Source organism: Sorex fumeus, unplaced genomic scaffold, assembly GCF_029834395.1.
Source record: "Sorex fumeus unplaced genomic scaffold, SorFum_2.1 ptg000129l, whole genome shotgun sequence".
In the NCBI taxonomy this organism is placed as follows: Eukaryota; Metazoa; Chordata; class Mammalia; order Eulipotyphla; family Soricidae; genus Sorex; species Sorex fumeus.
The window spans coordinates 14,536,996-14,550,840 of record NW_026606186.1 but is presented as its reverse complement, the minus strand read 5'-3'; the positions used below and the strand labels follow the sequence as shown (position 1 = coordinate 14,550,840).

At 43.4% G+C, this 13,845-nt stretch overlaps 1 protein-coding gene across 4 annotated transcripts in view; it reads right to left on the bottom strand.

Moving 5' to 3' along the window:
• ASTN2 (astrotactin 2) overlaps positions 1-13,845 on the bottom strand; it is a 1,072,177-nt gene that overhangs the window by 708,593 nt on the left and 349,739 nt on the right. For all 4 annotated transcript variants that reach the window (XM_056138490.1, XM_056138491.1, XM_056138492.1 and 1 more), the window contains one exon: positions 4,092-4,199. In XM_056138490.1, the coding sequence (XP_055994465.1) occupies positions 4,092-4,199 (108 nt within the window). The remainder of the gene's footprint in view (positions 1-4,091; positions 4,200-13,845) is intronic.

Below are 13,845 nucleotides of genomic sequence, written 5' to 3'. Positions count from 1 at the left end.
GGGAACACAGCCCAGCTCCTGCTTTCGAGGAGCACTGAACAGGGAGTGGGTTAGGACTCCGGATGTTCTGGGATGAGGACTGACAGCATAGGGTTCTCCCTTACTGGGATGCTGATCTCTCTATCTGCCCATCCTGCTGCACCTGAACTCTTCTCTGGCATAGCCGGCTGGTTTGCATGGCCCTGGGCAGACCTCAGAGTACTGCGGAGTGTGTGGATTCACCTAAGAAGGGCAGGTATGGGAGATAATGGAGGTAGGAAAGGGAGAAACAGGAAGGGGGCATTGGAAAGAAACCCTTTCCAGAAAGAGATTGTGGGAAATGACAGGCATTGGCATGGGAGTGATAGGAGAATCAGGAGAGCTGGAAGTCGGAAACATTTCATGAATAGCTGATCCCAAGGATGGAAGAAAGGGCCTCGGGCATCCAACAGAGGCCCAGCAAAGTGACAGGACTCAAGGAAAGTCTCGCAGCATGTCTACGAGCTGAGATGTGTCTCCCAGCCTCAAGGTACTGCTCCTGTCCAGGAGCTCATCTCTTCCACAGTTTATTCTCCCCTTCCCCAATGCCCTCCAGACACTACAGATAGCAACTATCTTTGTCTCATCAATTAGGACACAGATGTACAGATGTTCCAGTTCCAAGCAAGATGGGACTATTACCACAGTGGATTTGAATGCAGACAGCCCCCTTCCATGCTCTCAACACTCTAATTCACTGTTCTCTCTCTCCCCCAGGGCCCTGCCATACTTCCCGGTGCTTTCCCCCCCATCAGAATAGCACTGTAGCACTGTCCTCCCATTGTTCATCGATTTTCTCAAGCGGGTACCAGTAATGTCTCCATTGTGAAACTTGTTAATGTTTTTGGCATATCGAATATGCCATGGGGAGCTTGTCAGGCTCTGCCGTGCAGACGAGATACTCTCGGTAGCTTGCTGGCTCTCTGACAGGGACAGAGGATTAAAACCCAGGTTGGCGACATACAAGGCAAACAAATGCCCTACCCCCTGTGCTATCATCAGAATTGCTGACTCCTGTGCAATGTAAAAAAAAAGAAGGGTCTTCTTAACTGGGGTCCCTACAGATCTAGACATCAGGTTCTTGCTCAGTTGGCTAAAACAGAGGTCTTGGCACAACTAGGCACAACCAAGTTTATGTTAAAGGCTTGATATGTAGCCCCGGCAGCAGAATTACCACCAAGAACCTTGATAACAGCAAGTTAAGTGTCAGAAAGATTTTCCTGGTGATACTGCAAAATAAAAGTGGAGAAAGAGGGAGGGTGTAACACAGGAAAAATGAACTTTTAATGCCACCCCTACACTCTCAGGTGCCTTCTTGAATATGCTCTTATTCATTAGCTTTGGCACCATCAAATTCACTTACACCGTGATAATATTCAAGCATTAGAGACTTTTAAAATCATTGTTTCAGGTTTTGTCCCCAATGCCTAGAAGTGTCAGACACGTAGTGGGTGTTGAACAAATATATGAGGTGTGTTTGGAAGGAAAGGATGGCAAAGAGAAGGGAAAATAGCACAGCGGGTAGGGCGTCTGCCTTGCACGCGGCCAACAGGCCGACCCGAGTTCGATTCCTCCACCCCTCTCGGAGAGCCCGGCAAGCTACCGAGAGTATTCGATATGCCAGACACAGTAACAACAAAGTCTCCAATGGAGACGTTACTGGGTCTGCTCGAGCAAATCGACGATCAACGGGAGGGCAAGGATAGGGATGGAGAAAAGAGCAAAGAGTGATGGAGAGAAATAGGGACAAGAAATGAGTGGGAAGCACGGAGAAGGAGAGAGATATTGAAAGAGAGAGTGAAGGCAGATACAAACAAAGGAAAAGGCAAAGCAGTAAGGAGAAGGAAAGAGAAAGGAGGGAGGGAAGATGAAAAGAGAAGAGAAGAGAAAATGACCAAAGGAAACAGATACACAACAAATAACCAATGACCACGAAGGACTGAGAAGGCTCAAAGGCTGGAGCACAAGCTCCTGGCAGGGTATGGTTCCGTAAGGACCATGGGGAACACCTTGTTCTCACCCCCACTCCCTCAACATGAGGAAAAGCCCACAGAACTGCTGGTGAGGACCTCAAAACAAAATAAAAAACAAAGCAAAAGAGTAAGAAGACAAACCAGGGTATGGAGGAGGTAAAGAAAGCTTGTGGCAGGAAGCAGAATTGGAGGATGGAACCTGCCAGGAGGGGACAGGAAGCAGCAGGGAGAGAGGAAGCAGGAAGGCTTTGGCATCTTCTGGCAGGAGTGCTGGGGAAGGGACATGTGAGATGGGGGTGTCGCATTCTCGGGCATCCTTGAGACTCTGGAAACACAATTGGCCTTAAGAAGCGTGTGGTGGCCCGGAGCCAAATCATTTATCTCGAGTCCTGTGGATTGCACTTTTTTTTTCTAAGTTTAGCTCCAATTTATGAAGGGTGTACTTCATCATGGATGCTTTTCCAATTAGCTGTAAATAGTCCATCCCTGCAAAGTTGGCCCTTCTGACTTTTCAGTCTGTTTTTTGGCTACACTACACTGGCGGTGGGTGGAGTGGGAGGTGAGGAGTGTGTATGTGTGTGGGGGGGAATCACAGAGAGAAGATAAGTTAAGAATCATATAGCAGCCATCAGGACACTGAGGCAGGGCAAGGATTATTCCTGTAAAAGGCAGTTCCTTTTACTGGATGGCTCCAGTCTATAATCTTCTCCCGAGGCATGTCAAGAGAGCCATGCCCCTTACAGAAATGGCATTTTCAGAAAAAGGTGCCAGAGTTTTGGACCAGAGTTTTGGGGTGGAACGATATATGGAAAACAACAATGAGAACCAAATTTACCTGAACAATTCTACTGTTCTGACCCACATATATACCAGCCAGTGGGACACACACACACTCCAGAAGTGATCCTTGAGTTCAGAACCAGGAGTGAGCCCCAAGCACCACCAGTAGTGGTGCCCCCCACCCAAGGAACCAAAAAGACATTAGAAATTTTAAAGGCTCTCTAGGTGATTCGAGCAAAGAGAGTTTGAAAAGCTCAGGTAACCTAGAATACACCACTGCAGACCAAGTTGTATGCCAAGTATGCAATATTGAATGCATCGCTTTCCCCTTCTCATAAATCACTCAGGGATAAGGAATCTTATGCAGTGCTCGTTGCTAAAATAGGCTCTACTTGCCCTTCAGAGCACGTTCAATCATCAGAGAACTCTGGACCTCCGCCACAAGGGTTAGTCCTTCATGGAACCTGGCTCAGCATTTTGACATCTCCTCACACAGAGTGTCATTGTGAGAAATAATTATGCACCGATAGTGATTTCATCTGCTAAAGACCATCTAGAAAGTTGCCTCATGTCCTGCTGAGTTGGAACAATTAGAAAACTTTCTCTCTGGTCTTAATTTAACACAGCGGGTAGAGGTTTGCCTTGCAAGCAGCAGACCCGGGTTCAATTCCTCTGTCCCTCTCTGACAGCCTGGCAAGCTTCCCGTGGTGTATTCGATGTGCCAAAAACAGTAACAACAAGTCTCACAATGGAGACATTACTGGTGTCCACTCAAGCAAATCGATGAACAACAGGAAGACAGTGCTACAGTGCTAAAGTGCTGGTCTTACTTTATGAGGCAAGCAGAATTTTCTAAAATCTGGGTTCTACATTCTGCCCATTTAATTGGTATCTTTAGTTTTGTGCTTATTTGCTAAGAATCTCTGAGTTCTCAATGATTAGTTAGTGCTAAGGACTATGTAATGCCATGTGGCATGGATGACTAAATACCAATCTAGAGTTCAAATAATTTTCCTTCCTACTTTTCCTTCACTCTGACTCCCTTGAGGTTTTTAAACTTATGTCCTTCAAATACAGACATTGTAAAAAAGAGAAAATTCTGCATAAACTTAAAAAAAATCATTCCCAAGTGTCTTTAGGAAATGAGATAGGAAAGAAAGCATTCAAACATACCCCTCACAGGCTAGCAAGAGTACTGGAAACCAGTCTTTGCCTAATCAGGACCCGAATGAAGAAGCTTTAGCATTTGTCACTGAGCACTGCCTTGGCTCCCAGAGTGTTTACAATCAGATCTGAAAACTTTCCCAGGGACTCTCTTACCTTTGCTGCGGCGACGGCTGCGGTACTGCTCAGTGTAGAAGGTGAGCTGCGTCTCATCATCTGCTTCTGAACCTGATGTTCCCTTGGTTCTCCCAAAGCTGATTCCCCCTGGAAGGAAGCACAATTCATCAGTCCTTGAAAATCTTCACAAAGAGCAGGAATCCTGTCCCAGCCTTCTCTCTGTTAATCCCCAGTGACCCAAGCTTTGGCAGGATTTCTGGAGGGACTTCTGGCTCTGCAATGAGATCAATCTGGGATCTAAATAGGGCTTGGCATACCCAGGGCTGTGTGACCTTGAGAAACAGTCTCACCTTTTTCAACCCTGTGTTCCTAAAACAGGCACAATCATAATTAGGGTGGTGGGGCTCTTGTAGATCACAGGAGACAGGACAGCAAAAACACCTTGGTACTAAATAAGCACTAAATGGGTACTATGTAAGTACTAATGGGTACTAAGTATGCTTAGGTTGAAGAGCCCACACTCTAAGCAGGTTCTTATTATGTAAACTTCATCCAAATACTCACTGTGAGGTGGGTCTGACATTGGATATAAGATGGTAGTTACTACCTGATCCTTGTCAACAGGGGAGTCACTTGCCATTTCAGGAGACAAATTAAAGCTAAGAAATCTTTTGGTGGTTGGGGGAGGTTGTTTTGGGGTCGCACCTTGTGGCGCTCTTGGCTTACTTTTGGCTCTGTACTCAGGGATCACTCCTGGTAGGGTTTGGGGGACCATATGGTATGCTAGGAATCAAACCCAAGTGAGCCATGTGCAAACAAATGCCCTACCTACTTACTTTACTATTGGTCCATCCCCCAAAAGAGCCAATAAATCTTTATTTCACTGTTTATTATATGAGATATTAAGAATATGGGGGAAATGTACACTGGTGGAGGGATGGGTGTTGGAACACTGTATGTATGAAACAGAACCATGAACAGCTTTGTAACTGTGTATCTCATGGTGATTTGATAATTATTTTTTCTATTAAAAAATTTTAAAAAAAGATATGGGGGTAGGACAATCCAGTCCGAACAGAAATTTTTATAGGAAGGAAGGGATGAATTAAGAAGAAGGATAGAAGTATTACAGTGACAGAGGGTAGAGTTTTGATAAGAGATTAAGAAAACACCTTCAGTGTTAGTAAGTGTGGGCAGAGGGAGGCAACAGAAATTGGCAAAGACATCTTAAGGCCACATAGGAGAAAGCCTTGAGTGCCACATGAGGATCAGGGACATCACTTTGAAAACTGTGAAGGTTCAGGAAGGAGAGGATAGTTCTACAGATGCTCATGACACAAAGGACAGGGCAGCTAGGCAGTCTCAGCAATGGGTACCTGGGCAGGAGAGTGCGCTAGGGAGGCCGACTGTACCCATGTAAGGAGCAGAAGGTCTGGATGAGGACAGGGCTTACTTTTGGCTCTGTGCTCAGGGATGACTCCTGTTAGTGATATAAAGCTCTAAGTGGTCACTACACAAGTACTAATAGGTACTAAGTACTAATGGGTACTAAATATGTAATAACTAGACTTTTGCTTAGGATGAAGAGCCCACGTTCTAAGAAAGTTCTTGTCACATGCACTTCACTCAAATGTTCACTATGGAGAGGATAGGGATGAGCTGATGGGTATGGAGAGGTTTTCAGAGAGAAACTCAATGAATATGGAGAGAAAGAGTCTTATCTGTACCTCAGAAAGGGAAAACAATGGAGCATACTGAAAGTGGGCAATGGGGCAGGAAGAACAGGGACTTTGGTTTGGAAAAATGGTATAGTATATTGGGCTTTAGATACCACATTAACAGACTTTCTCTCAAAAATTCAAGAATTTGGTATAGTACTTGTCTTAAGTGAAGAGGATGACAGAGGGGGCCAGAGGAAGAAGCTAATTATTGAGGAAATGCTTTGTTTTTTCTTAAGCTAACATCATGCAAACCTATCATCTATTAAAAAATTTCACAAAAGTAAATAACAATTCTACCCAATTGACTATACCATTTACTAAGCTTTTAAAATATTTCTTTTTTTTCCTTCTTTTTTTTTCAGCTGCCAAGAATTGAATTCAGGGCCCCAAAACCATGCAAGTCAGGTATTCTACCACTGAGTCCCATCCCTGAATTTAAGAATTTACTATGCCTTTTCTTCTGGTTTGGCATTTGAAAGGAGGTTCAATATCCAGAAATATCATGCCTATACACTCCTGCAATCTGGCTATTCTCTATGCATTCATTGCACCAGCATTGTTATACTATTATGCACTTAGAACATGGTAATATGTTTCTGTGTACAATTTTCATCATGATATAGTCATAGGGGATATGCAATTAGCAGGCTAGATGATAAAATAAAGACAGGAAGACATGTGTGGGAAAAGTACTTGCTGAAAGTCACACTGCGAAAAAATAGAGAGTTGGTATGTGAGGCAAATCTAACCAGCTTGAATGCAAGTTTTCTAGTGTGCAAGCCACTTTCTGGAAAGAACTCACAGGGATCTTTGAGAAAGCCAGTTGTCTTCCAGTCATCAAGGGATCAAGTCCTGAATAAGGAGTTTTGCATAATTTATCTCCATTCAAACTCACAGTACTCCTAGAAGGAAGCATCATGATGCCCATTTACAGACACATCAACCGGGGTTCAGAAGAGAAAAGTGGTTTGTTAATAAGTAGAATGAGATTTGGTACCCAAGGTGGAACTGATGGTCAAGTACATACTGTTCACCACGCTACACTATCTCTGGATTCAATGGTCTGTAAGATGGAAAAGAGAATGCATGTCCCCTTTCTTTGAGATAGTGTGCTCTCATGGATGGACAAGTACAAGGAACAGCAATGTCTGATATTTGTACCCAAAGGTCTTTACACATGGTTTGTCCCTGCTCCTTCCTGAAAACTTCTCCAATTCTTTACAACTAAAATTTGGGTCTGCACACAGCAGGAGAAAACAGATTCGACCAAATGCAGTTCCAGTCCAAGGCTCCCCTTGGATATGGATTTGGCAGATGCCTCATGGAGATTCTGGGAGCAGTGAAAGCACAAAATCTAGTAGAACATTTAATATGCCATTAAAATACATTACTGTTACAGCAAAGAAGAGGAAGGAAGGAAGAGGGAGGGAAGTAGAGAGGGCGGGAGGCGAGGAGGAGTGAAGGGAAGAATCTTTGTGCATCTATTTTACTATTCCTGGCCAAGGGGAAATGAAGCATATGAAAAAGGAGTTGTTCTTGTACAGGAGGCATCTGTCAGGCTTCCTGCTGTGTCCTGGGCATCAGAGAAACTGGGTGGAGTCAGCTCATGCCAGGAGCCTATTCAAAGGCCTTCTCATACGGTCCCAGCTAGCTCTGCAGAGGGCCTCACTGAGTCCCTCCTTCATCTCCCACTGCACCCTTTGCTTCCTTTCTTTCCATACAAGCATGACAGACAGGAAACAATGGAGAAAAAAAGTCTAATGGGAGGGACAGAACATTCTTCAGTCTATTCCAATACAGTGGAAAAGAGCTGGCTGGGTGCAGTTTGTCTCCACCAGATTCCATTTTAAACAGTCCCACGGACTTCCCTCATGGTACAATAAGTACAGGTGACCAATGCTTTCATTCGCCTTCTGAATGGAGGAAAGGAAGGCTGAGAACCAGAGAGTACATTCTGGGGGCCATACAGCTTGGAAGGAATGAACCCACAATTTAAACCCAGAAAGCTGGGGAAGTTCACCCACTTTGTCTACAAACTAGCTAAAGGGCAGAAAAAGGCCAATACAGACATCACTGCCCGCTGTGACCTGCCGAGTCAGGACAGCATCAGGGATCCAGCTTAACGAGGAGGAAGGTAAAGAGAGGGGGCTGGACCGGAAGTGTGGGCAGCTTACCACAGTCTGCCTCAGAACAAAACACACCCAAGGAAGGGTATTATGGGATGTGTGTGATGATGTGTGGTTTGTGTGTGTGTGTGTGTGTGAAGCAGGGCATAGGAGAGTTCCATATGTGTGGCATAAATGTGGCATGTGTGATATTTGTGTGCTGTGTGTGCTATGTGTTTAAATGGTGTTTGTGTGAATGTGTGTGGTATGCATTGTGTTGTATGGCATGTATTGGGTACATGTAGTATGTACCTATATATATGTATTTAGTGAGCATATGGATAGTGCACTGCATGAAGCTTGATGAGCTGCCCACTAAGAATCAGCAGGTTTTGTCCAGGGAGGGCACCAGGTGAGTGGGGCCTCTCTACTTCCCTCCCTCTTCCTTCCTTCCTCTTCTTTGCTGTAACAGTAATGTATTTTAATGGCATATTAAATGTTCTACTAGATTTTCTTTCTTACTTCCTTACTGACACTTGTGTAGAGAAACACATTCAGAATGGCTAGCTAGGTCCTGCAGGTGACTCCACTGCCCCAAGCAGAGATGTCCAATTACCATGCAGATATCAAAGCACTATTTCCATAGAGAATGGGAAGCCCCCATCAATCTGTTTGGCAGAAAGATGAGGGAAGCACATAGACACTTGGACACAATCTGCTAGGCATGTTAAAATGGCAAAAATAAACAGGCAAGAAAAATCTTCAGAATCTATTGCATTTGGCCCACAATAGTCAAAGCTTCATCCTGTGACATGTAATTAATCTAACATGATTTTTACTGAAGTATTTTATATATGCTTTTCAAGTGCCCACCATTTGGAGAGCACAGAGCCAGTAACTTCCTGCAGCACTGATGAATAAGCCTTAGTACCCACCAAAGAAGGGAATCTTTTTTTTTTAATGTGACTTGAATGAAAAGTGTGCTAGTTCAGATTCCATTAGCAGACAATAGCCATTGACTCTGCCCTCAGGCACCAAAACCCCAGTAGGCTTCTCTACCAGTTTAATCCCTGAGCCGTGAGAAGTCATCACTTCAGCTGGAAGAAATTGAGGTTTTGAGGGTCAGGCGTGAGTTCTAATCTGCCATTCAACTGATGAGTTGTGTGGGTTTGGGCAAGACACTTGACCTCTAAATTCATCTTTTTAAGGGGGAGGACAATGCCTCTCAAGTCTCAGAGTTTTTGTGAGGAAAATGATATGTAAACTTTTAGCTTAAAGATCAAAGCTGGGCTGGGATGAGAGCTCAGTAAAGCAGGTGCTGGAAACTGAATTTGAATCCAGATACCACATGGTTCCATGAGCACTATCGGTGTGACCCTGATGATCCTCTGCACCATAGGGTTTATGCACTGCTGCAACCTCAAATCTTAGCATTGTCTGGTTAGCTGTGTACCAGTGATACTGGCTCCCATAGCCACTAAGCACTGTGAGAGAGATCCTATCCATGCTCCAACCCCCCTCCCCCCAAAAACACCAAAGCAGCAAGGTGATGGCATAGCTTGCCTGTGTTTAAAAGAAGAAACCAAAGTACAAGTGAGTGCAACTGGTGACCTGGCCCAGGGAGATGGCAGCTACCCAAGGCACAGAGGCCCTGGATGTGATGTCCACAGTGTGTGAAGGGGCCACAGGCCAAGTGCAGTCTGACTTGGAGATGATTCAGATGGATGAAAAAGGGCCCCCGCTGCAAGCATTTTAATATGAAATTGGTGATTTAGTGCACTAAAGTGTGGCCATTAATTACACAGGAACCCTGGAGCATTTCCATCGAAGGTCTGAGAGAAAGCAAGCACATTCAGATACTGAGGAAGAGAGAACTATCAGATCTGAGTGAAAGAACTGCCAGGTACTGGCCAGAGCAAAGAAGAGGAATAGTTCTACCTTGATCCTTATTCCATGGAGCCTTGGTTCTTCTAGTCCTAAAGGGTCTGGGCAGAAACCAGAAGAAGGCAAGAAAAGTACATACCAGAGAGTGCTAAACAGGTCATCGCTGGGTGCTTCAAAGTCAATATCCCAGCCACACCTCCTAGTGTGGTAAAAATCATCCCTGTCTTCCCGAGTGAAAAATACACCTTCAGAATCTCATCATTGATTATGTCCAAGATCAGAGCAATGACAAAGGGTAGAGTCCTGAAATCTGAAGTTGACTCAAACTCCCTCTGTTCTCTTGAAGAATTGCCATTACTTTTCCTACAGCAAAATGAAAGTCAAAGGCACAGTGAGATACCGTTTTACTATGTCGCCTAGCTTGGTCATAGTCAATAATGATGGGAAATGAACAGATGTTGAGAAACTGAACAAGTGGTAAGAGAAACTGGGACACCCATACATGGCTGGGGAAAACAGAAAATGGCGCAGTCACTGTGGAAACTACTTTGACAGCCCCTCAAAAAGTCAAACGCAGAGTTACCACCCAACCCATGATCCCAAAGAATTTATTTGGATAAGTAAAGTAAAGGCCCTCCCGTTGATCATCAATTTGCTCGAGCAGGCCCAGTAACGTCTCCATTGGAGACCTTGTTGTTACTGTGTCTGGCATATCGAATACGTCACGGGGAGCTTGCCAGGCTCTGCCGTGCGGGCGAGATACTCTCGGTAGCTTGCCGGGCTCTCCGAGAGGGGCGGAGGAATCAAACTCGGGTCAGCCATGTTGGCTGCGTGCAAGGCAAACGCCCTACCGCTGTGCTATCGCTCCAGCATAGTGTGTTCAAATAAACACTTATGCACAAATGTTCACAGCAGCATTATGGACAATAGGTAAAAGGTGGAAACAATCCAAATGTCTATCAACTAATGGACAGATAACAAAAAACAAGGTTTATCCACATAATGAAATGTTGTTCAGCCACTAAAAGAAATGCAACGCATGCTATGTGGAGGAACCTCGCAGACATTTTGTTAGGTAGAAGGAGTCAGACTTAAAAGGTCATATACAAATTTATATTCAAAAATCCTGAACTCTAAAGCTACAGAGGCAGAAAATGGTTTCCAGAGCTGATAAGAAGAGAAAAAGATGGGTTCCTTTAGGGGTGATGAAAAGAACACACAAGTTGACAGAAGAGATGTTTGTACAAACATGTTTGTAGAATCACACCATCCCTGAGTGTGTTAAGGTGACAAATCACATAGTTTGAAATCATTAAGGAATAATTCTATATTATATGGGTCCTTAATGAATAAAATATAAAAAGGAGAGAGTACGTCTTTCTCTTTGCACTACCACAATACTAGTGACAGAAATGTAGGCTGGGAGGATGTGGGAGAAGGGGGTACCTTGTACTCACAGTGAATCCTGTTGGAAGGGGTGAGCCTGAGCTTCCTAAGCCTGGAATACTTGAGGATGTAGGGTCCTGACTCAAGGAATAACATTGATACTATTTATTTACTCAACAATTTTTTCCCAAGGGCCACTGGTTTAGGCACTGAGATCAAACCAGAGAACAAAACAGAAACATCCTGGCTTCCTGGAGCTTACTTTCTAGTAAGAAAGCTATGATGATATTCTAGGGATGATGCCATGGCCTCTAGGTGACAACTATTATTTCCATTTTCTGATACATGAACCCAGATACTCAGAGGTATTTACAGGTATCCTCAAGATGGCAACAATATGTAATAAATAGTAAAGTAGGAACCTGACTCCCAATGTTCTCTCAGTGAATCAGGTGATCTGAACAATTTGAAATTCACATTATAGGAATAGCTATAGCAGTTATTTACAACAGCTATTAGCTTCTCTGTCCGAAGCACCCAGGAGCTACTACTAGCAATATTTGGCTAACTGAACCAATGATTCACTGCTAAGGTCTGAGGATGTAGTGTTCCTCTGAGTCCACAGTATTGGGAACTACTAGTGTCACTCTGGTGGTGCTCGGAGTCTCCAGAGCTATAATCAGTGATGCTTAGAGGCCATACAGAGCCAGAAAGAGAACCAGTATCTCACATCTGCAAAATATGTGCCCCCAACCCTGCGCTATCTCCCTGACTCAGGGAAAGCCTGGTCTTTACTGAAGCTAGAAGCATGAACTCCTTACTTTTCTGTGCAAATTTAGCATTGGTAAATGGTTTCTCTGCCCACAGATCTGCTCCACCAGCCTCCCGGAGGCCCACCCCTCCACACTCCATCCACCACGCTCTTTCTATCATGATGGATGGAGGTGACATGTTAAATTATTCTGGCTTCGTGTCTTCCTCGAACTGGTGACAGCGATATTGCATTTTTAGATTGCCCAGAACTTCACCAAATAGAGAAATATGTAGCTTGAGAATGCAAAACCCCATGTGACCCCAAGTGTCCAGGGAATACAAATGATGCCAGTCACAGTGAGAGGACAGAAGTGGCTAAAACTTCCCACTCTTCACAAACAACACCACTTATGATTGCTTTGGATTATAGGGCTCAATCACACGTGCTTATATACATGCACTACTTGGAGATGTTTGGACAAAAACTGGAACCTGTCACGGGGCACTCGCTAGAGGCCAGGCCCAGCACCAGGCATATTACCCTGAGGCGATTGTGTCAATTCCTGACCAGGCTGAAAGAAGCAGAGCTCATTATATGCAGACACATAGTAGGCAAGAGGGAGGACCAGAATTCAAACCCTGGTTCATCTGAGGCCCCACAGAAGTTTCTGTCGCATTCCTAGTGAAAATTTAAAATTGATCTTTCTGGCTAAAAATTATTTATGGTAAGGTATAATTAAATATGATTGCTTAAAGTTCAGAAAAAAATTGTAAATGACCTAGAGGTCCATTTATAGAGGATGGATTTTTTTTTGAAATGATGCCATATCTCTAAAGTAGACTTTCATGAGACCATTAAATACAGAGACACAAATCTATATTTATTGATGTGAAAACATCTCTATGATATACTATTGGGTGAAAAAGTTCACAGTGGAGGATACAAAAGAGGAAGTCCACATGTGTAGTGCATAGACACTTGCTCAGATTTGGCACAAATCCCACCGAATGTGTGCATTAGAAAGTTAATATATTTAATTTTAAAATTTAAAAAGAGGAAATTAAAAAAGTCATCCTGAGACAGATGTTCATGAGCTAAAGTTGTGAACTAAGTGCAAAAAAAGCAATCACAAAACTGTACACACAAGGACTCTATTATGCTTTTAAAAATATATACATAAAAATGTAAATATATAAACATATACATTGAAGACAGTGGAATAAATAGGCTAAGATAATATAGTTGCAATTATCTGGGTCACTAAAAAGTTGGAGTATTTGAAATTTTTTATCGTTACTTATCTCATTTTATTATTTTCCTCCAATGATAATTAATAATATACTCAATAAAACTTGTGTCTGTTATTTTAAAAACTAGATTCTCTTGGAAATTTCCCTTTAGGAGAACCCTCCCATAATCTGGGAGTGTCTCTTCTTTTGCTTTTCCCTAAATTCTTCTGAATTTGGCAATAAATTTTGTTTTCCTTTATTGCTAGAGTTCAAATTCATTCCTTGATTGACCTTCAGTGTAATATGGATTCCAAGGTGATCCCATCAGTCAAGAAGGGACACATTTCAATTTATCTTCAAATTTTTATTCAAAGACCTACCTGGAAAGAAGCAGTATTCCAATGAAGTTAAAGACCACATCCCAGAAAGTTAGCATATGTGTGGAATATTCCTGTGGGAGGCTCTATGACCTCCAAATGGAAATAACTAACTCTTCCATCATTTCTTTTCTTCTGCAGTGTGACCTTTGCCACTCTCCCACTAAAGGTGGAAATCTAGTGTTCTTTCCTTTTCATTCAAGTTCCCTAGAGATGAGTTTGTCATAAAGAAGCTGCAGAGGAAGTCATCTGAGATCTCCAGAGCTGAGTCCTAAAAGACAAAGCATCTTCTCTCTGACTCTGTTCAACACCAAGACTGCTAACAATGGCTCTTGCT